The 23,829-nt window shown below is 47.5% G+C and overlaps 2 protein-coding genes across 2 annotated transcripts; both read left to right on the forward strand.

Moving 5' to 3' along the window:
* Positions 1-8,273: 8,273 nt before the first annotated feature.
* Positions 8,274-14,101, forward strand: C8R40DRAFT_1174727 (uncharacterized protein; the record flags this gene model as incomplete). The annotated part of the gene is made up of 31 exons (XM_046232221.1): positions 8,274-8,357; positions 8,410-8,445; positions 8,507-8,656; positions 8,706-8,765; positions 8,816-8,917; positions 8,969-9,043; positions 9,099-9,149; positions 9,202-9,276; positions 9,333-9,446; positions 9,498-9,605; positions 9,660-9,710; positions 9,764-9,904; positions 9,952-10,074; positions 10,127-10,288; positions 10,347-10,487; positions 10,541-10,561; positions 10,611-10,778; positions 10,850-11,013; positions 11,046-11,274; positions 11,335-11,523; positions 11,581-11,748; positions 11,799-11,918; positions 11,977-12,120; positions 12,172-12,441; positions 12,495-12,683; positions 12,737-13,213; positions 13,270-13,302; positions 13,475-13,534; positions 13,591-13,710; positions 13,770-13,910; positions 13,976-14,101. 31 exons carry the CDS (start codon positions 8,274-8,276, stop codon positions 14,099-14,101), a joined length of 4,092 nt encoding a protein of 1,363 aa, XP_046082400.1.
* A 394-nt stretch (positions 14,102-14,495) lies between these two features.
* On the forward strand, positions 14,496-15,872 carry C8R40DRAFT_1174728 (WD40-repeat-containing domain protein; the record flags this gene model as incomplete). The annotated part of the gene is made up of 7 exons (XM_046232222.1): positions 14,496-14,771; positions 14,823-14,952; positions 14,997-15,144; positions 15,198-15,254; positions 15,311-15,582; positions 15,641-15,663; positions 15,714-15,872. The coding sequence occupies 7 exons, from the start codon at positions 14,496-14,498 to the stop codon at positions 15,870-15,872; spliced, it is 1,065 nt and encodes a 354-aa protein (XP_046082401.1).
* Between the last annotated feature and the right edge of the window lie 7,957 nt (positions 15,873-23,829).

The following is a 23,829-nucleotide window of genomic DNA, read 5'->3' on the forward strand; positions in this document are numbered from 1 at the left end:
GCTAACGCAATCGCTGCAAAAAATCGTAGACGCAGGAGGTACACCACGGCTCACCTCCTGGCCCCAGTGGAGTCAATGCCTGATCAGGATAGTCCCGTCCGGGTCCGTAACGGACAGACGGTATACACGTACACGCCCATGAGGCATATGCACCAGCTTCTGGTGAGGAGTGAGGAGTCTGAAGCGATGTTGTGTTCGCAGGAGACCCGACATCGGACGCTACTAGCGGAATCAGACACTCTGATGCTGTCGGAGGAACTTTCTGGATCGAATCTAGAAAGAGCTTTGGAATTCCGTCGCAGACTGGTCGCGGATAATCGGGGAACCTCGTATATGGTTCAATGCGAACTCGAAAGCGTAGGGGAGTTCCCTCCGGAGCAATTTGACCAGAAAGGGCAGCTCCATGGATCTGATGGTCGTTTCCTGGCGCAGAAACATTCATCGCCCAGGAATACCGAGGTTCCTGAACTCCTTAACCCCGGTAACACGGCCACGAGGAGCCCCCAGTTACGCTCTGGGACCTCCCCCACTGTACATGCCTTGGCTCAACATGCGACTCCTCCCCCCAGAGTTAACCTGCAAACGAAACCTTTAACCCCAGTCTCGACGCAGCGATACCAGTTTGGTGAGGTGAGGATGGATGGCGCACAACATTCATCCTGGATCTCCGGACAAGATCTGACAGCTCGGTTGGCTCCCAACCCTGTACACGTTCCTCCAAGACTGAGCAATCCATCAGTCATTCCGTATCAAGGGTCGGTATCGATGCAATCTCAGGCAGTGGGAACGGAAAGTCAAAGGGGTCCGAACCAACGAAGAACGTTGGCAGTTCACGAAGAGGCGGTACCCCCGCAGGGAGCTCCTTTTGGAACTCCCTTTGTAACGGGAGCTCAGATGAACCGACCTGGCATGGCTTTCGAGTCGGCACGCTCTCAGGAATCGGTAGCAATGATCCAACAACAGGCTCGGGTCATTGAGACGCTCCAGGAACAACTCCGTGAGGTAAAGAAAGGATTCACAGCGGGGGAAGTACCGACTGGAGGACCCCTTTCCAAAACAGGAAACACGGCGGGATTATCCGGGCGAGCACCTAGGGTAATGAGAGAATATACGAGGGGGGGTCCTTCTCCTGTAGTTCCCCAGCCAAGGAGCTGGCAAGCTACGGAACCAATATCCTTTAACCGAAACACTCCTACAGGAGCTAGGGATGGAAACCCCCAGGTAGAACAAGCAGGACAGATCCCGGATACTCCGAGTGTGGACCGACGACGTATTCACGAGTGGGGAGCCCGAGTACAAAGAGCTGAACTAGGGGAGTATGGGAGACCAGAAGGAGGAGCGTACGCGTTGGAAAACGAGGGAGGAGGCAAAGGCGGTTTTAACCCCCCTCCTAGAGTACCTCCCCCACATTTTTCTAGTCAATCGAGAGATCGAGAACGACCTCTGAGTCAAGGGGGACAGGGTCAAAGAGAACAGGGAGGAAGGAGCGGGGGAGGGGCACCACCTCCGCCTCCTCCTCCTCCACCACCTTCCGGGGGACCGAGTGATAGTAATTCGGAAGGTTCCAATGAAGGGGAACAGAACAAATCGAGTAGGAATGGTGGAAGGAGAGAGGAGGACAGAGGAGAGCTCCCCACTGGAGCTCCTGACGTACCTCCAACACGCTATGACCCGGACCAACCCTGGTACTACGATCCAAGACAAGGTTGGCACCATAAGACAGCTCCTAGACCTCCCAACGAGGGACGAAGTACGTGGGAGAGCAACGAAGAAAAAAATCGGATTACCATTGAGTCGAAGCTCGACGTCGGTAAGATCGAAAGCTTCGCAGGTGACGACCGGTCGGCATGGAAGACGTGGGTCCTCAGTTTGGAAAGGATGTTTGGAGTACGACCTACCATCTATGCTCGGGAAAAGGACAAGTGCGCTTCCGCAGCTAGTCATCTCACTGGTGCAGCACTCTCCCACTTCGACACGTTGAATCGGCAACGACTGAGGGGGGAGTACACTTGTCTCGAAGACTGGACAGAATTCAAACGAGAGTTCGGTTCCAAATTCGGACCCATCGACGAGGCGGACGAGGCAAGGAGGAGGTTAGCCTGGATGAAGCAGATGCCGGAGGAAAGCTTTGCCAACTTCTTCATTCGCTTCAACGAATACGCTCCTCTGACCGGGTTTAACGACGAGGCTCTGGTAACATACCTCAAGAAAGGGGTAGCTCCTTGGTTACCCCTACAGGTTGTTACCGGAAGGGAGGAACCTCGATCCTACGACGAGTGGACCCGAGTGTTCACAAAGTTGGACGGAGCTGTACGTGCGCAAGCGGAGAGCTTGAGGAACCTCCACGGTGAAAAAGCGTTACAAGGATGGCTGAGTCGCTTCCCCGGGTTGGAACTAGCACCTGAAGCTCCTTACAAGTCCCCCTTGCGGAGGGAAAGAGAGCCAGCCGACGTCTGGACCTCCAATCCGAAGCCAGCTGCGACAGGGAGGTTCCCAAACAGGTCCAACTGGAAAGAGGGACGACAAAGGGCGTCCGCAGCTTGGGGGGAAGGAGAAAGTTACGATAGCGAAAACCGAGAGGAGGACGAAGACTGCTGTCACTGCAGGGATGGAGGAGAATGGACTGAAGCGGTCCTCCGAGCAGGAGTTACCGACACCGGGAGGAAATGGACTCCTGAGGAAAGAGCGGAGAAGTGGAGAAGACGAAGGCAGGAGCTCTGCATGCGTTGTGGACGAAAGGAACATTGGGCAAAGGACTGCCCTAACCCAGAATCGTTAGAACGTCCAGCGGAGGATCAAGGGAGCTCAGAGAGAGCTTCCAAGGCCGATTCAACTCGAGGAAGAGGGACGGCCAACCAAGGGGGAGGTCGTAAGGACGACTCAACTCGTCCTTTAGAATGGATTCGCGCCGGGATCGTGGTGGAAGAACGGGAAGGAATGGACGATCTATGGAACGTCCACATCTTAGACTCACCAAAGGGAGGTGAACAAGAACTGTTGGACGAAGTGGGAAATGGGCAGGGGGCTTCGAGGTAGATCAGGGCGAACTGCGAAGCCCCGCAACACCTTCGCCTACCACAATAAGAGCTGCACTCGCGGGGAGTCAGCCAGCTCGTCTCACATCCCGATCCTACAACTCCTTCATCATCCTTACACGCTTTCCGTTCTCCGACCTCGATGAAGACAAAGAATATGCCACACTAGTGGATAGTGGAGCAACTAGATGCTTCATAGACAAAACTGTCGCTATGCGACACCCAGAAAATTTGGTTGACCTAACAAACAGTATCCCTTTGGAGCTGTTCGACGGGAAACCTACCTCTGCAGGATTGATAACTCAGACCTACACTGACCAGATCAGTTTTGCGGAAGGAACAATTCACAAGGTGGAGTTCCTAGTAACTCGATTACACCCCACGGCTCCAATTGTGCTAGGACTGCCGTGGCTACGCATGCACAACCCAGTAATTGACTGGAAGGAACTTTGCCTGACATTCCAGGACCGAAACGTTCGAATCTCAGCAGCCCTTGCGTCGGAAATTGTCCAACCAGGCGCCGAGGGAGGTACTGAGGAGCTAGGGAGGGGGGTAAACGGCGAATCGGAACACTTCGTGGAGAGCATCCTAGACTCTAGACCCGTTAAAGGGAAGTCGGAGGAGGTGGAATACCTGGTTAAATGGGAGGGTTACGATGATGACTTCAACTCGTGGGTGGGATGGAGAGGAATGGTAGGCTCACTGGAACTTGTAAAGCAGTGGCACGGCACGCACAACCGAAAGCGGAAACCAAGGAGGGACCAATGGGAATTACTGGAGAAGCAAGCAAAGGATGACAGAGGGGAAGGAACGGCATCACCAGGGAGCACAGGAAGTGAGAGCGGAGAGGAGGAGGGAGAGAGACGGAGGAGCACGAACTAACGAATAACGGACAACACAACACGACGAACAAATTATGATCTCCTCATTTCCTTTTCCAAACTTCATTTCATATTATCCTTCATTACTCACTTAGCGCGCTACCCACAAACCACATCGAATGCCTATCAGTCTATATTCAAGAAACGGACGATACATTCAAGAAATGGACTACGCGACGCTAAGCAAAACATACGAAAACCAACAGCCAAAAAATTAATAAAAAAATCGTACAGCAGACTACAATACGGGACTAGACCCCTCGCTTTTAACCGACACATCGCCCCGCACCCTAGCTTCATACTCCTCATGGGACTCATAAAGATCCTCGCCATCATCATCCATCATTGTGAGGTCGATGACGTTGGGAACGACAGGGACGGAAAGAAGGGGAACGGGGGATGAAGGAGAACGAGAATCAGGAAGGAAAAGGGGAGCCCCTGAACCTTCCTCAGGACGATCCCTGCCACCCTCCTCCGCGGGTGTGGAGGCGTTCCGACGAACAGCAGGGCCCACTGTCCCTTCCACCTCCACACTTCCCTTGGGAACACTCTCGTTGTTTCCTCCCGCTGGAACCGAATCTGTCGAAAGGGAAGGACCGCTCCCAACGTCAGGAAGCTCCGTCGGAGAAGGAAACGAGTACCGGGGACCTGGGGTGTCAATCATATCGCGAATATAATTGGCGATGAGATGCTCCCAGAAGACCATAATGGAATCCATAGCAGGGATGGCGGGGAGGTGATCGGAGGTAGGGGAAGGCGAAATCGGGATGGGATGACCAAAGGAGAAGAATCTCCTATGAAGAGGAGGTTCCAAGGAACCAGGACGAGCATCTACATATCCGGCGTGTTGGGCGGCGGTAAGAAAGGCGTCGTGAGAAGGGAAACGCGAATGAGTCAACATCTCCTGGTATAAACCTTCAACCCGGTCCGCCGCGTTGGAATAGTAATACAGAAGACTGCTCGTCGAACGAAGATGTAATTCGCCGTGGACGAAGCGAGCCTGGGACAAGTAATCCAAAACGAAGTTGATAACGGAGGCAAGACGGTCGGGAGTGTGATGAAGACCGCGGTACAGGAGGAGGGTGATGGCCTCCAGGAGACCCCCTACGTACCGGTTATGGTAATGGAGCAAGTTGGCAGGATCAGATCGGTAGAGTCGATGGGCGAAAGTGGCCAACCGACGAACTAACGCCTCCGAGGCATCAAGCTTCCGTTGCAACTCTGAAAGGGAGGGCAGTTCAACCTCGTACAGACCCTCATCTTCGGGGTACTGTCTAATCAAACCTTCCGCAACATGAGCCCTATTCCGATACTGGCAAACCAACTCCTCTAACTCCTCCAGACGATCTCGTTGACGCAGGGCACGAGCATTAGCAGCGTCAAGATCCGAGTAAGCTTCGAAGGAGCGATTGCTGGCATCATCGACTTGCTTACGGAGCTCCCCGAGTTCCTCCTTTTGACGCTTCGCCACCTCCCTGTAGGCATCCGACCCAGCATAAGCAATACGAAAACGAGTTAAAAGGTCCTGAAAAGGGACGACGAGTCAGATCAGTGAGAAGGAAACAAACGAGAACGAAACATGCCTCAGAAGAGGGCTCAGGCAATTCTGCTTCGAGAGCCTGAAATTGAGACAGAACTCGTTGGTACTCAGCACGGTCTGCCGCCACCTCCTCCAACGACCGACGACTAGATTCAAGCTCCTGGCTCCGAAGATCCAACGAGGAAGAGGTGTCGCGGAGGAGGGCGGTCAAGGTCGAAACCTGACCCCGGGACTGTGTAAGGAGCGCTCGGAGCTCCTCTACCTCCATCTTCAAACGATCATTCTCCACCCTTAGAGCGGAAGAAGCTTGGGAACGAGGATAGGGGCGCAAAGGCTCCCGGGTACGCTGAAGAGGCATAAGGTTCAATCAGAAGAAAAAAGGGAAGGAAAAGTAAACTGACCTGCTGAACAGGGGGGGTTTTTATTCTGCTCCTGGAAAAATCCTCCACCTCACTTGGAGGCACGAACTGCTCAAACGAACCAACCTGCGGAACGCGATGAAGGATCTCGGCGGAACCCTGCGATCGAGATTGGGGTACAGCCGACCCATGGGAATCTTCAGGGACGAGGTGTCCTACTCCCGGCAAATTGGGATTCTCCGAATCGGGAACGTGAGGAGGACGGAGGACGAGGACCACACGACGGTAATCCGAACCTCCCTCGACTCGAGGAACCGGAGGTGCGGTGGGGGACAGCCTATCCACAGCCTGTTCCGGACGTCGACGCTTGGGGGTAGAACCAAGATCCACCCTGATAGGTCGTTTGCGCTTTTTCGTAACTGGAGCACGAGGCAGGAGAGAGGAACCGTCAGCTAACGGGGAGGTACGAGGAACCGACGTCGATGGTCCAGGAATCAACGGTTGGCGCTGACGAAACTCCCGAAGCTCCTGACGATCAAGCTCACGCTGATCCTGATCATCCAAGGGATTCAATTCAAGGAGTGCACTGGTCGAGTTAGTGCTTTGTTCAACGCGATCGTAAAGGACCCGCCACTGCTCAGTCGGGAGGGAGTAGCGGGTGCGCTGACCCGGGTCTCCATGGACCTCCAGAAAACGACGAGCGAAAGCCAAGTCGCGAGAGCACTTACGAGAAAAGTATCGAAAGCGCGCTAATCGTCCAAGGACACACGGCTTTTTATCATCGCAGTTGCTACACCGAGCAAGATGGGGAACAAGCGAGCAACTGCCTTCCTTTTTACCTCGAACGCAAGTGGGACACGGCAGACCCGCAGCAGCCAAGGTAGACCACAGCGGATCGTCGACGATATAACGTGCAAGTGAGACCCCCACACCAAAGACAGACTTGAAAAGAGATAGCTGGCCAAGGGAGGGTTCCTCCACACTACTTACGATTTCGTCCACATCAGAGTTGCGTTGATTTGGGGAGGAGGGAGGTACGCCAAGAGCATCGGAAACCGAGGCAGAGGTAGAAGCGTGAGGCGCAGTCATGGCAGTCGAGTTTTACTCGGGTGATGACAGGCAGGAGGATAAAGAAGGCGGACGGGGAGGGGAAAACGAACTTATAAACGAAAAAAGTTCGATCACGTGAAAGCCACATGATATTTCGAAGTGAAACCTCCTCGGAGGCTCGGAGGAGTAAAAGGGGGGGTAATGTCATGCCCTGCCCCAAAAGCTCCCCTAGTCACTCTCCTAGACATCCCAGAACAGCGTATCAGCTCCCTTACACCTCCCAAATAACCTCCCACAAAACCTCCATGAACCACGGAACCCTAACTAACCTCCCCACCAACGCTAACCTCCATCTGAAGCGGCAGCTCCGCGATTCGCGTACGCCGCCGGACAATCCCCTATCAATTTAGCCTCATGGGTTCCGCACTTCACGCCAACCCCATTAGATGCTCGTTTATTACAATGTCCCGTTACTATTCAGCCCACCTATATAAGTATCCTCTGTAACATAAACGTCCCTAGCTTGGTATATTTTGAACACACACCCTTTACATAGGTCCAGTCCCTGTCCCTTTGTACCTGCTACCTATACGGAATTCTCTCTACTCTCTGTCTCTCTACTTCTGTTTCTCTCTACTACTGTCTATCGTCTCTCTGATCGTCTATACGATCGAATATACGCTTTTACTTCAAGTCTAAGCCTTCCGAGTGAGTCTCCGAGCTCCCTCGAACATTACTAAAGCTCCCCAACGCCTACCCGCTTGGTGAGCTACCCTTCCCCAAACCTCCCAGAGCTCCCTAGCTACTTCGTAAGCTTCGGGACCTCAGTCTAGGTAACGTCGAAGCTACCCCTCACGTCGAACTACGTATTGCTTCTCCGTTACCACCTCCCACACTCGAGGACGACCATCCTCAACCCCAGCCCCCAGGGACCTACCCTCCCTGGCGTATCCCTTCTCGGGAGCTTACACCCTCGAGCCCCAGTTGCATAAACTACCTACTCGATCCTATATTGACGTTCTAGCGAGTACAACTCCTACTACGCAATATCGTACGGTCCCGCACTCTTCCTGAACCTCCCTACGCATTAGGGACCTCCCTGGACCTCCTAGGAACCCCACAAGGGTCACCATCTCGTCGTTCCAACCACTACTAGGTCATTCCCGTCCTCGGTCGCGGTTCTCGTAGCTCCCTTCGAGCTCCAGCCTGCTCCTAGCACGCTACAACATAAACCTTCGCATACCAAAACCTACCCTAAGACCCATTTTGACCCAGGTCTTACAACGACCAAGCGAACAAAGGCGAACAAACGAATAATCCATATCATGTCATCGAGTCAAAACGTGTCACCTCCTTTCTATATCTCCTTTCTTCTGTGAAAAGAGACTTCCATCTCATCTTTGGACTAATGCATCCAAGTCCTAAAGCAATTTCTTCTTCGAGGAAGAGAAGACGTTCAAATTCTGCTGCCGCAGAAGGATCGTATGGCACAGTATGCCTCAAATATAATTATCACAGTGGCGAAGACTCATTCATTAGATTAGAAGATTCGATTCATCTCCCTTCAGCGGAATGATTCGGTAAGCCTGCTTCAGAGCTCCCCGTTGAATACAATAAGCTCATGGATATCAGTCTACACAGGAAATGACACCAACTGCTGTACGAAATATTCTTGATGTGCGTAAAGACCCAGTGCACAGAGGACGAGACTTTGATTTGATAGGCCTTTTGCAGAATTTTCATCAAGCAATTGAAAGATTGTCGACACAGAATACTCAAGAGAATTCTGAGGTTCGTCCCGAGTTGTTGTATACCAGTTTGAATGTGACTTTTGGCGCAGTTCGAATCGCTTATTGAGGAATTACACTCTTACAAGAAAGAATACCATGCACTCTGGACGGTAAGGATTTGCGCGTTTTTGACGGGGTACCATTCATTTCTCAAACTTAGAAGTTTGAGAAATATGAGAAGCAGTCGCAGCTAATTCAATCCCAGACGAAGTGTAACGACAATATCGATGACTTGGGAAATGCGGAAAAGGATTCTCTTTATGTCAGTCATATTTTGCCTTCATTATGGTGTCTAAATTTGGTTTTCCATCAGATTGCTCAAGTACAAAGTCGCATGACCGAGAACTCATTGTTAGGCACTATATCTGCTACAAATGTTGAACTTGATGTAAGGTTTGGTCCATGTTGTTGTAGATTGCTTTGTACTCAACACAAATCTGCAGAAACAGAGAGCCCGGGTCACGAATCAGGCATATGAGCTAGAAAGGTTGAAGGTATGTAGGAAATTTTGTTTCACTGAACTCCAAAGCTTCCCTCCTGTTCTAGACCATTATCAACAAAGATTCCCACTTAAAGAAGACCATGTCTCAGAAAATCAAGGATTTCGAACGGCGATTGCAAGTGAGGCAGTCTGAGTCTCTGAATCCCAGCACAATATTGATAATCCAATCGCGCAGGAAGAGAGCAAGGCATCGAAAAATGAGCTCAAACTTCAACGACAAAAAATGACTGAATTGAATACACTCAATCAAGGTCTCGAGAGACAGGTGGCTCTGTGCAAAAAGAATAATGTAAAGTCTATTTCAACTTGCTATAGTCGAGATATGTGATAAAGATCGTAGCATAACCAGGCGCTCATTGTCAAAGAAGCTTCGGAATGGAAAATTCAGTTCAAGAGGACTGTTCAGCTAATGGAGTCGGAGAAAACTGAACTCAATGGACTGTTGAAGGTAAATGGCTACTTAACTATATTCCAAATCTTCATTTACCGAAATCAATGACAGGCGAAAGATTGCGAAGTTCAAACCGCGAATGCCAAATGTGGAAATCTGAAGGTAGCTTTTGGAACTGATAGTTGTTTTCACGGTACTGATGATCACTTGAATAGTCCAAGGTCAAAGAACTGGAACTCATCGCAACAACAACGAAACAGCTTGTTAACGCGCAAGCTCAGGAGCTCACAACTGCGCAGAACAGAAACGATGAGCTCGAGTTAGTCACGAAACAAGAAGCGGAAAATCATACCAAGGTAATATCCGTGCTTTTCATCTATCTAACCCTAAGTCGTTTCATCAGGTCATTGAGGCCCTTCAAACGAGCGAAGCAAATGCGCAAAGTTCTCATGAAATCACAATGAGGGAACTGAAGGCATCCAGGAAGCAGAATGAAGAATTGCAGTCGGTAATCAATGAAATACAGGTAGGCAGTTCCTAATCAGATAGCGGCTTCGAAGATTCAAACATACATGAAGTATTCGAAAAGCGAACAAGCACAAGAATTAGACAATATACGAAAGGAGAACCTTCGCCTTCTAGATCGCAGAAACCGAGAGTACCAAGAACTTCACCAGAAGTATGCAAACCTGGAGTCGACGCTTGAAATTATCAAGGTTACTGGTATGGAAACTGTGAAGGTGCGTGTTGTTCTTTTAACTCATAACTCGAGTCACCATTTGAACTTGTTGTTTCCAGAACGAGAAAGAATGGAAGAGACAATCGAAAATTGAAAATGTTTGTGATCACGAAAGGGATTGGGAGATATTTCTCAAGCAAAATGAGAGGATTATGGCATCTTCTCATGCTGCTGTCCAGGTCAAGAACCACGAACTTCATGTATGGATATGGCACTCTACTTTGTAGTCTCTTCATCTTATGCAACTGCCCAGGCTAAGGACCAAGAACTCCAGGTACAGACCACCACTGCTTTTCGGTGTTCTTAATATCACTTGTCACTAGTGCAAAGTATCAGAACTCAATACCTACAAGACGGCGTTGATTGACATGGAAATTTGTGCCAGCAGAACCCTCAATTCTCTGCGACATCATAACCAAGAACTCTTGTCACTCGTTGCGGTGCAGGATGCTAAAATACAACAAGCTGAAATCCTCAGAAATCGGATGAAGGTAAATCGGTAGAAAGGGCATTACCACGGTTTCTCAGATATTGATTCGTTCTGTATCTTTCATCGTTCCAGGAGATGACTTTGGAACTAGAGAATCTGCAGATAGAAAAGGCCAATACCGAGCGTTCTCTTGTGCACAAATCCCAGGAAATAGAAGATCTCCATATCGAATTTCGTTCGTCTTTACAACTGATCAAGGAGAGAAATTATGCGGAGCTAGAGGCGCGCCTATCTATGTATGAACTTATCCTGTGATGCTTACCGTTAGGCAGGAGAAAAATCTGGAGCTTTCGACACTCAACAAAGGCAAGCAGGATGCATGCCTGTTGGCCGAAGAAAAGGATCGGATCTTAAAGAAGCTAAGGGACACCGACAATGAAAGGGGGAAAGAGCTAGGCAAACTTCGCAAAGAGCTGGAAACCGCCCTCGATGTGACAAGACAGGAACTTGGAAAATCGCAATGCCCGGTATGTAAGTATGCCCAAGAGAAAGTTCAGGTGTGTAGGCATATCTGTAAACTTCACCGTGAACTCATTGCTGATTAACATCTGAAAAAGGCGAATGAATATCCAGGTAAGGAATTGAGCCAGAAACATAGAGCAATGAATCATGCCCAGACGCAAACAGTCGATGGTCATAAGGATCTGGAAGCTCAAGGAAATGATTCTTGGACGACGGACGAGAGGATAGATATGTTATGCACGACATTGACAAATCAGCTATCTCTCGCGAGCGAAAAACAAGAGGTACGCTGAAATTGACTACAATTATCACAAGAAATAAACTAAGTTTTTGCTCTTCAGAAACAAGCGGGGTGCTCGGCACGTCGTCCAATGGCCGATATCCAATTGATATGTCCTCCACTCCCCGAACCGTCCGCGCACCCAGCACACCAAAATGAAGAGAAAGGGACTGCGGTAACCATCGTACTGCCAGTGAAAGCGCACGCTTTGCGGAACAGCGAATTGCAGGTCAGCCTATCCCTTTCTCACCTGTCGCCCGATGATTACCGTAGGTCTAGAACGACGACGCGGATCTCATACACCAAGAAGAAAGGCCGATTGACTCGCATTTGGAGAAGTCACGCAAAATGCTAGATGGAAATAAAATCGTGAAGCATATGCAGGTTCAGTCGAACACGGTACCGCTACGTTTCTGTCTTAGTTGGTTATCTCAATCAATAAAACATCATTTTTTAGGTCATGAATCGAGGCAAAAGACTTTTCACAGAAGACCAGTCCAGGGCGCAAATCGACGAATATGAGCCGGAACCACTAACGATACGAGGAGAGCCTCAACTCGCTGCTTCAAGAAAGGCATTTCAAGTGGAGCTACCTGTAGAGGTACCTTTCACCCTTATTTGCCAAGTCACCAGAGGATATTCATTTGTCCAGGAACCAGCACGAGAATTTGGAGCCTCGAACGTCGTGAACACAGAAACCGACAAGGACAAGACGAAAGTGTCAAATACAGAGAAGGCTGCAGAGTTGATGGTCGAACTGGTGGAGAACCCTGCTTTGACTATTCAATCAAAAGCCTTGCAGGAGGAACATTTCGACTCCCAAATGCGTGGGTTCAGGATTACCCAGCAGAAGTACAGAGACGGCCAAGTGACCATTCAAGGTCATGATCGGGAACTCGAGCTTATCAAGATCGACGCAAATGTGAGTCTTCTCCTCATACATACATAACACTGAAATAACCTAAGCGTGGACAGGAACGTTCACGAGAGCTGCAAGCTTTTGGAGCGAAAGAAGCAGCAGATAGGGCACTTACGCATGCGACAGCCGATTTACGGAAACAGATTCAGACCCTCGAAACGGAGTATCAAACACAGGAGAAAATCCTTCAACTTGCAAATGAGCAGTTACTCAGCGCTAACAAGAACCTGAGGAATATGGCAGCGGTACGTCCATGTCTAACAAAGCCAGACCCGATGAACGATAGAATCACTTCTAGGATTACAACAACATGCAAATGCTTGCCGCAGAAGAGAACACGCAGTTGATAAAAGAGCAGACCCGCACCACTCACTTGACTATCCAACTGAAAGATTGTCGTGAACAGTGTAGCTCTCAAAAGTCCGCGCTCGATACTGCGGAACAGCAATTGGAATCCCTTCAAAAAACTCTAAATGCCCGATGTCAGGAACTTGAGTCTTTGAAGGACAATATGGCGACTCAGAAAGACATCCTGGCTGAGAAGAATGCTCGACTCTTGGATGAACAAGAGCAGTCCGCTGATTTGGCCATTCGATTGAAGACATTGCAAAAACAAACTGATCTTGAGCACTGTAGACTAGAAGAAACATTGCAAGAATTGGAGAATCTCCGGATGAAAAATCAGGATCTGCTACGGGAACTAGCGTCGCTCAAGGATCAAAATATTGCCGTGAGAATCATCGCAAAAGGGACCAGCCAGCCAATAAATATGCAGGTGCCATCCGATATTCTTATCTCATTTTGAAATCATGTCTGAACGATACTGTCCAGAATCAAACGAATCAAGAAAGGAAGTATACTATGGTATGTCTTCTTGCCCTAGTCGGTGATTGACTCAATATCTTTGCTCAGGCACGAGTCGAGGTGGAAGCCCTTTGCTCCGAATTGAAAAACCTTCGTATCAATTAAGAGCAGAGAGGATATAAAGTAGAGCGATTACCTCGAAACTGACGGCTCTCTGAACAAAATTTGTTAGACGCAGGAACACCGTCAGCAGCATCGGATTGACCTCGAAAAAGCGGTTCGAGACAATAAGGTATAAATGAGCAAACATTCGAGGTTATTCTTCTTACCTAAATAATCCTCCAACAGTCACTCGAGGTCCGGAAGATTACAGATGAGTTGGTCGCTGTTCCAGCTTCAAATGCGGCGTTGGAGAATCAGGTCCTCCAATCAAAAACACAACCTCGGGGGAAAAGTCTACAATTCAAGGTGTGTGAACTCAGCTTTTTGGGTGTGTACATATATCTCACAATGAGGTTTTTCTACAGGTCCCTCAAAAGACACATGATACTCCGGCATCCAACCTCGAGACTCCAATTTGGAGAGGTCTCAAGAAAAGTTTAAGCAATGCTGATGTGGGAACGGAAGTTGCAACCAGACACAGCTACGCGTTGGGTTTTCGAAAGAAGGTGAGATTCAAGCCCCTCCACGATCACCCCTTTGTACCAATTGTACCAACATTCCGTCGACTCAGGATGCAGACGATGGAGAATATCGGTTCTTCAAGAATCAGCGAGCATCGATCTATGTGCGTTCAGATTTTGGTACGCACCGAAAGCATCTGCTTATAGCTGTTGTCCTGAACAAAGGCATCCAATGAATTTAACGACTAGAACAACAAGGTGAAACCCTGTTCAATATAGTCATCGTAATATGTGGTTTCTCAAGCTGGCACTGTCGCGAAAGTCAAAACATTGTTTCCGATTGTTCCTCCACTTATCGTGGCCCGAGACTATAGTCTAAGCAGTGAAGCTATTTTGGAGTGGCGCTGGCGGCGATGCTAATGTGACACCTTAGGCAAAAAACGATGTAATGAAAGACTAACCGTACACAAACATTGCCTGCGTAAAGATTAGAACCATTGTCAGTTGCACTGCTTTAAATTGATCACGACATGACGGAGGGCTGAATGTGGGACGAAATGTGAGAAGTGCGGGTATGCTCGTTGTGACTTGAAAGGAAACCACGAGCCTGATATATTTCTTTTGTTCGCTATGACCTTCGATTTCCACCTTACACAAACCTTACAAAATTCTGAAGGTTCAATTGTTGCTCTTGCATTTTCGAAGGACTACCGATATTTAGGAAGCGCAAGCAAGGATGGTCAAAGAGATGGAATTGTTCGAATCTACAATGTGGAAGTTCGATACCAGACGATATGGTACCATCGACAGTTATCTCAATTCGAAACTATCAACTGGGATAACGATTGCAGTCTAATCATGGGAACCGCGAAAGGAGAATTATTGACATTCAGTCCACAACTAAGAGTAAGCAATATCTCCACCTCTTCAGAAATCTGTCTTTCATCATTGTGTTAGGAGCGCCATGGAAAGCCCGACGTTGTTCATAAGTTCTCTTCACCCATTCACTCGATTGAGTTCAATGACTGCGGGAATGAAATGCTCACCTGCGCGGGCGATGATATCAACGTCATGAAGAAAGAAGGTGGTAAGGTGATTTTATTGTGGTGTGAAAACTGCTGAAAAGCATAGACCGCTGGATATTCCAAAGGCTCTTTCATTGCGTTATCTCTCCCAGTGCCAGTCATAATCTCCAATTTCTACCGGTTGTTGTTAGTAGCGCCCACTTTTTAGAAGATCAAAGACATTCTGTGATCACGTTTCTACATCATGGACTTTGGTATGTTTTTGGCTATCTTGAAAGAAAGTTTTTGACAGGGACGTTCTATTCAGGAAAATCAATCTCGAATCAGGCCATAGCCAATGGATTGTCTATCCGGACGATCAAATGTAAGGTTCCTCGTTACACTGAAATCTTCAATCTTTCCACGATTAATAAAACTCAGAGGGGCAACGGCAATCGCTCCAGATTGTACTGCACTAATGGTGGCGAACTCGACGAAAGGCCTTAACCTTTATATTTTATCCTCGGACTCTTGGAAGAAGAAGACTCACACATACCTTGAGCGTGCGGAGCTACCTATCATGTCAAGCACACACCTGCCCGTCATCTTCATAGATAAGGGCCACGCTGCGGTAGTGGGGACTGCTAATGGTTATGCAGTGATCTGTGATTCTGAGAATGGAGGAAGGATTCAAACTCTTCGTCATTCTTCCTGTAAGTTCTCCCTTAAAGCCGGAAAATTTTGCTTGCATCTAAGGTTACCCTTATGCAGCCGATTCTCTGATAAGCGGGCTCGTAAGGACATTCAATTCAGGGTGAGCTCCAGCAAATAACGCTGTTTTTAGGCATACCATGAAGAAAACCTTTCAATTGCAACCGGAGATGTGGACGGCAATATCAGTATCTGGGATCTGGGATCCCCGGACAGCAAGCGGATTCGAGTTTTGGGGACGCTTGTACCTGTGGCGGTCAGATATTATTATTCTTACGAAGATTACTCCTAAAACCCATACAGGTCCCTGCTGCAGTGGTAGAATGCTTGCGCGCTATTTCAGTGGTAATTCTGCTGGCACTAGCCTTCAGTTTTCTTCCCCTTACATCCAGACACATTACAACCGAATAAATCTTGCCAACCCCTTTTGCATCAACTCCTCGGCAGATATTGATACTAGCTAACATTAGTAACTGTAGCAATTTCTCGCCCTTGATAGAATGGCACCTCGAACATGAGCGTGCCAAGTATCCTCTGAATCAAGGTCTTCGAACGGAAGTCGTCTTTGTGCTTTGAATCTCTTTCGTTACAAATAATTAGTTGTTTAAGATTTCTAGATCTAACAACACCGGAAAAATTCCGCTCAACGGAATTATCAAAAAAACTAATATCATGTGATTGAGGATAAGCTATATCGGGTACATCAGCGGACCGGACATATCAGTTATGCTGAATTGTCGAGTGGGATCTTTCCGGTACATGCTGATTCTACTGTTATTTACGTCCAAATGAGCGAAGGTGAGTCAGGACTTCTTACCACTGATTGGAGCTTGATTGACTTGGGCACCAAGCTTACAGCAGTAATTCGAAACGCGCACTCACATGACAGCTCTCTGCTGTCTTTTCAGGAGAAAACAAAGGACATCAACACAATGCAGGGTATAAATAATAAATACGACGCTTCCACTTTGGGAACGTCTTGATCTCTTTCAACCTTTCAGCCTCTCATCTTTTCACCTTTCATTTCTTCTTTCCTTAGTCACTTATACGCGTTCGCTATGAAACCTTTACACGAAGAGATGTGGTGAGCCGATGTGACTTTCATTGAAGATTACATCCACTGAGATGACTTGCTCAACAGGAACATTGTATTAGGCCCGAATACCAAAACTTACTTCGTGAATTTGTTTCCTGGGGCAGTGGGACACAATCGTAATATCAAGATAAAGAGTGCGGCGTTACCGAAAAACTTGAACGAGCACAGAAGCTGTCGTACCACTATAAGTTTGGTCAAAGCAGAAGATTCCGACATAGACATTCTCAACCAACCACTTGTCCTCTGCACCCTGGTACCAATGACTGCAAGTATACTTCCATTCATGTATTGAATATCTTTCTCATATTGTGGTTTCCCCTTTCACAGATAGAACAAGTCAGATTGGATTTTGGCCTATTATTGAACAGCAAAGAATGCTATATTCACGTGGAAGGACCCAAGTGAGTTGTGGTGTTCTTTTTTTGCGAGTCTGGGAAACTGACCGAGTTTCTAGTCCGGTCAATATATGTATGCAAGCAATGACGAATAAAAGGACCCACGTTATTGGTAAGAATAAAGCTTTTTACCTCAAAGTTCCTGTCTTTGTTCCGACCTTCTCCCGACCAGATCATGAGAAGACACGATTGTTTCCCTCTTCTCTGACCTCCTCACCTCCAGGGGCAGCGAATGGTCCAAACGCAAACGGTGAGATCTTCAAGTTATGCATTGAATCCTGACTGAATACCAGGATCGGTAACTTACTCCGCAGCAACCCGAGTACGCGATCCACGACTCTCCCAACAATCACGATCACACAAATCTGGTGGGGCGACTTCTCTTCTCCAGAGAATACTCTGTAACATCTGTGTGGTTGTAGGGATTCCGCAATCAACCCATAATAAGACCCACTCGCTTTCATCTTCCTTCAACTCCTCACCTACGGGGATGACGAAAGGGCCAAATTTGAACAGTGAGATACATTACAAGACATTATGCATTGTGTTCTGATTAAGTCCAGCATATGCAGCATCAACCCGAGCACTCGATTCACGTAAGTTTCAGAGCCTTTAACCTATGCCATGTCACTTATCTGCTCCTCTCGCGGCTAGTTCCTGGGAACACGAAGTTGCATTCTCAGCCCTTTCCTCGAAAATCTCGAGCTGTTGACTCTCGACTTCATGAAACAAAGACAAACTCGACTGTGGATGGTACACACGAATCGAACTTCATGCATCGTGCACTGATTGAGTTCCAGGATTTGGAGCCTTTTCCGCATCACCGCGAATGCGTGATCCACGAGTTTACCAAGGTCAAGGATCGAGCCGCAGTGAATCTTGTGAGACAATTTTCCGTTTTAGATAGTGTCATTGATGAATGTCGTACACTCAAGCAAGCATCGGTTACCGCTCATCGTCCATTGTACCTCAAACTCGATTTCCAGCTTTCGACAACCGATGTAAGCAAATTTTCTTGGTTGTCGAGTATTACCTACTTACTTGACACCGCCGAAGCATATCCGAAAGACAACCTTCGATGTAAGTACAATTCCCTACTTCCGGCTTCCTTGTCTCATGTCTCCTATCTATCTCATCCATAGACCGACATGATAGCAGATACAACAGGAACGTTCCTTATCCTTCCAGGTTTCATACTGCCGAGGGTCAACATAATAGCGGGACACCAAGGTCATCTAGCGGGTCTCGATTTTCCAACTAACAATTCCGTCAATACACAGTACTTCGGATTTCTATAGTCAAAGTCTGTAGATCATCATATCACAGTATATAACACGTTCCTCGAGTCACTCGAGCCCTGAGCTCAAAGTAAAGGATTGTTAGTGTTCTATTCAGCCCCTTCTTGTCCTGGCACGTGTGTGTCTTAGCTTTCATCGCTTACGTCTATGTTCATGTTTGGTTCATGTATTCGAGATAAACGGTTTGGCTTGGATAATCGTATAATCCCTTTGGACAAAGCAACCGATTCCTTTCATATGTAACTCATTCATGTTGTCAAAAGATTGGTCATAGGAACAAAGGTAAGTGCCTATCAAGAGCCTAACACGACTTCACTGATCATGAAAGGGATCTGATCGTTTAAGACTAGTTCTGTCCGCTGGTTACCTGATTTTCTTGCCTCCAAAATGCCTCGCAAAAGGAATAGATACTCCGCACCAAGCGACTCAGATGGTTCCGACGATGAAATAGAACATGTTGTATGTGTCATGCCCTGACCACAACCAACCAGTCCCAGCACCATCCCACATGCTTCCTTACACCTCCCCAAGACATCCGACCTCCCCAAGACAGGACCACGGGTACTACGCACCTCCCCAAGACTATCCTGACAACCTCCCGACACGCGTACGAAACTCCTTAGCACCAGCCCCATTAAGTACAAATCTCGATCACCTGTCTCCTTCGACTACTGCCTCATGTCCCTAGGTTCCGATGTTCCCTTGTTCACTTCCCATACCTATTTAAGTAGCTCCGTAACGTCTCCAAGCGCCAGCTTGGTATATTTTGAACACACACCCTTTTGCATAGGTCCAGTCCCTGTCCCTTTGTACCTGCTAACCATACGGATTTCTCTTTCCTCTCTGTTTCTCTACCTCTGTTTCTCTCTACTTCTGTCTATTGTCTCTCTGATCGTCGGTACGATCGAATATACGCTTTTACTTCAAGTCTAAGCCTTCCGAGTGAGTCCCCGAGCTCCCTCGAACATTACTAAAGCTCCCCAACGCCTACCCGCTTGGTGAGCTACTCTTCCCCAAACCTCCCAGAGCTCCCTAGCTACTTCGTAAGCTTCGGGACCTCGATCTAGGTAACGTCGAACTACGTACTGCTTCTCCGTTACCACCTCCCACACTCGAGGACGACCATCCTCCAACCTAGCCCCCAGGGACCTAACCTCCCTGGCATATCCCTTCTCGGGAGCTTACACCCTCGAGACCCCGTTGCATAAACTACCTACTCGACTCTATATTGACGTTCTAGCGAGTACAACTCCTACTACGCAATATCTTACGGTCCCGCACTCGTCCCGAACCTCCCTACGCATTAGGGACCTCCCTGGACCTCCTAGGAACCCCTCAAGGGTCACCATCTCGTCGTTCCAACCACTACTAGGTCATTCCCGTCCTCGGTCGCGGTTCTCGTAGCTCCCTTCGAGCTCCAGCCTGCTCCTAGCACGCTACAACATAAACCTCCACATACCAAAACCTACCCTAAGACCTATTTTGACCCAGGTCTTACAGTATGTCATGAGTGTCAATGACTTGCATGCAACAACCGATACTAACTCAACTGATAGAAAGTTAGACTCATTTCCCCGCTCCTTAGCGATCGTCTCCAAGCTGAAAACTACACCCTCCGAACAACTCTGGCACAATTGACCCATGAAAGAGATGTGGCAGTCGGACATGCATTACAAACCAACAATGATCTTGCCTCTAGGCTTACTTTGATAGAGGTCCAATTACGAGCTAAAAACGCCTTGATTCTCGACATGGAGAGTCGGATAGGCCTCATGGTGTTTATCGTCATACCTTCCCAATTGTTGCATCCACTTAAAACTATTCTCATGGTAGCCCGGACATTACGCGAACGAGAAACAGAACAAGTTTGGACAATACATCGAGGTGTGTGAAAAGTCAACGTCATAAACTAGACCTCATATAACTAATATTTTTGAGTTTTTCAGAGTTTTGGAGGTTTACTTCAGCGCCTAAGAGAGGGAAGAACAGCGAATGAACAATATCGGTGTATCGAAGATGACAATTCAGTATGGTCATTGTCAGTTCTCACTTTCACACTCTAAGCATCCAATTCCAGTTTCTGGTGCAGCATTCTAACACTCTTCTGACCAATTTGCAAACTACTATGGAGGCGTATGAAGAATTGTGGAAGGTAAATCATGCTCAACTCTCAATCATCATCATACTGACATGTCTTCAAGGCGTTCAAGGAACTTCAGCAAGAATCAAGACCAAAGGAGAATATGACAAGAAGCTGGCATGCAGCCATGACTTCCCAGGTCATCATCCATTTTCTCTCCGATAATTCACGAGGTTCATACTATTCAAACAGATTCATGATGAAAGAGCCAGGAAACCAGAGGTACATACATTCTATCTGTGTATCATTACGAATATCACTCTGACGCTGGGACGAAGTCTCATTCAGCCCTCAATTTAAATCTTGCTCGTCACGGAAACCAGGAAATTCCGACGGAGGTAGAAAACTGTAAAAGACCCGCGAAATGATTCTGAATTTGCTTAGGCACAGACGTCAAACACCACAGAAGCAAGCAATAGCATAGATCGTCCCCAATCTGTCATATCTGCAAAATCAATACATGAAAGCAGTGACTTTCAATCAGTACGAGAAATACCCGCGCAACCACTGCAGGTTTGTGTCATTTTTACCAATCATGAACAGTCGAAACCAATTCCTTTCGTAGCTTGAGGGGATAAAAACAACAAGTTCGGAAAACAGCAATGAATCGATTGACGAGATTCAGTTGATGCTCATTGATCCAGAATATGGACCCATTGAAATACAAAATTCCTTGTTCGAAGATCCCGAGCAAGAGTACATAGACCAACTGTGCTCAGACAAGATTTTGATGCAGGTAGTATACCTCACCATCCCTTCAAACGTATTCATTTCATTGATCTTCTATAAGAACCGGCTTGATGAAATCAAATTGCTTCTCGAGCAGTCGCTGAGCAATTCTAAACCGGAAATTCTCGAGGTATAAATTACGCTGTCCTAATATATTAAGATCACTGAGTCCATCATATCTAGGAACATACACAAGAGCTCAAGTCGGTTAGAGCTGAACTGGCAATCTCGCGCCTGAAATATCAGCAGAAGGAGGATTTGATCGAAGAAAAATACCGCCAATCATCTCAGCGGCAGATAGAGAAAGAGAAGGACAAGCTTGAAACTGCTCACCAAAATCTGGAAGCGCTCGAAGCGGATAAGAAAGCTTTGCAGCTGAAAATGTTTGCCATGCAAGTCAGTATATGTTGGCTGTTGAATGTTTGATTCCACTGAATTTTTGCCATCTATAGACCCAATCCGCTCAACACCAAGCTCTACTGAAGCAATCCCATCGAAACGCTCGCGATTTACTGGAGGAAAACCGAGTTCAACACAATGCTCTTCAGACATCTATGACATCGAACAATAATCTACAGGTATCTAAATATCCTTTGAAATTTGAACTGCCATTTACGATACAGATCAAACTTGATAAAATCATGGTTCGGCTCGAATCATCGCTCAAGCAAACCTGCAATGAAAAAATGAAGGCAAAGATGCTCGAGGTACAGATTTCCGCCCCAGTGTGCTACTTGATTCATCTAATACATACCATATAAGACCCGATCGAACCAATTCATGAATCGCGAACCTCAGCTCGAACAATCCCTTCAAGATGCGCTCGATTCGTTGGAGATTGCCCGAGTTCAAACTGATGCCCTTCAGGTAATATTTTCTCACTATTCTATTGTGTTCTATGTTCACATCTTGGGATAGACCGAACTTAGTGAGATCAAGAACTCTAAAGTTCAACTTGAACAGCTGCTCGAGGAAACCTGTAAACCAAAAATGGACATGCTCGAGGTATAATTTTCTTCTGAGTTCGAGACGAGTCCACTTACTCGTTATGTTCAGAACCACGTCCAAGAGCTTGAGGCAGAGCTGAAAACGTCATGGCAAAGATATCAGGATGAGCTCTCAGTCAAAGAGCAATGCAGAATTCAATTACAACATGAGGTCGAAGAACACAAAGGCAAGCTTGAAGCTAGTCGTCGACGTCTGGAAGCACTTGAAGCGGAAAAGCAAGCTCTAGAAGTAAACTTGATCGTATTACAGGTAAAGCCCTATCTCAGAACTATCATTTGCTGTCAAGCTTACCCTCTTAGACCCATATCGATAGATCTTTCAGTAATGAAGCTCGATCCGAGTTGCCTCCCCAAGAACCCAAAGAAAGTTCCGCACCGCCTTTTCAGGATCAGGAACTTTCAACATTGCAACGACGTTGTATCCAACTTGAGATGTCGCAGCAGGATGCGACATCCAAATATGAAGCACAGGTGCCAATAATTTGACTTCCGTGGCTCGATATCAGCTTTATTTCTTGCAATTTTCTAGGACAATATCCTACAAACGATTCGAACGGAACTTTCACATTCTCGAGAGGAAATCAAAATTCTAGAGGTTCGCGCGTTCATTTTTCGACTATTCTTGTCTTGAAACAAACATGTCATAGGAACTTCGTGATTCACTCGAGGGAGAGTTGCAGTCACGGGAAAAGGAGGTCCGAGCTTTGAGAACGAGTCTGCTCACAGTACAGTCAACATCGTCGACTGGTATAGGTTACTTGGTTTCGGTCAGTAATCAAGTTGTCAAATCTTATTTCATCATTGACCGAGGCTCAAGAGAACTCCGAAGAAGGAGACAGATGAGACTTCTCCAGAGGTGGGCGATGTTGTCCTTTCCACCGCTTCGCGTTTGAGTAAACCATGTGTGGTAGCTGCCTAATAACCGTAATTCAAAGGGTGAGCGGAAAGTTGTGTGCCCTACTACAGATATAAGTCCGGAAGCTGGAGGGTCGAAATTCCCAGCCATTCACTCGGAGAGTTGTCTGCAGCTAGACGCTCAGAAATCGTTGCGATTTTCTCCAAAGGTGACCTTCTATCTTTATGTCAGTGTCAGACTGAACATGATATCTGTACAGATGGACGCCCTCAGCACGGACATTATCCATGACGTGGGTTTGACTCACAAATAAATAACTAGACGTCTGAATCCTTTGTTGCAGGTCAATATGGACTGTCTTTCCGCTCAACAACGTCCTTCCCAAATGAGTAATATGCTCTCGAGCATCCCGCCATCTTCAGGTATAACATTCAACGTACGGTCGAATAACGATACACAACAACCTGTGCTTTCATTATCCAGCAGTGGCAATGTACGTGAATCCTCCTGACTAGATATATCATAAAGTGTTAAATTTGTGTCACCTCTGGCTGTCTTGTATCCCCTGAGCAGCCTGGCCCTTCACGCAGCAATTCATCGCCGTCGAAATCCGCGGCCACTCCGATCACAGGCTTGAACAAGACTCTCTGTCATACCCCTATCGAACGTCCATTAACTACCGCACGAAAATATGAATTATTTTTATCGCCATCGCTAGTAAATTGATC

This window comes from Lentinula edodes (assembly GCF_021015755.1).
Source record: "Lentinula edodes strain Le(Bin) 0899 ss11 chromosome Unknown C8R40scaffold_38, whole genome shotgun sequence".
Lineage (NCBI taxonomy): Eukaryota > Fungi > Basidiomycota > Agaricomycetes > Agaricales > Omphalotaceae > Lentinula > Lentinula edodes.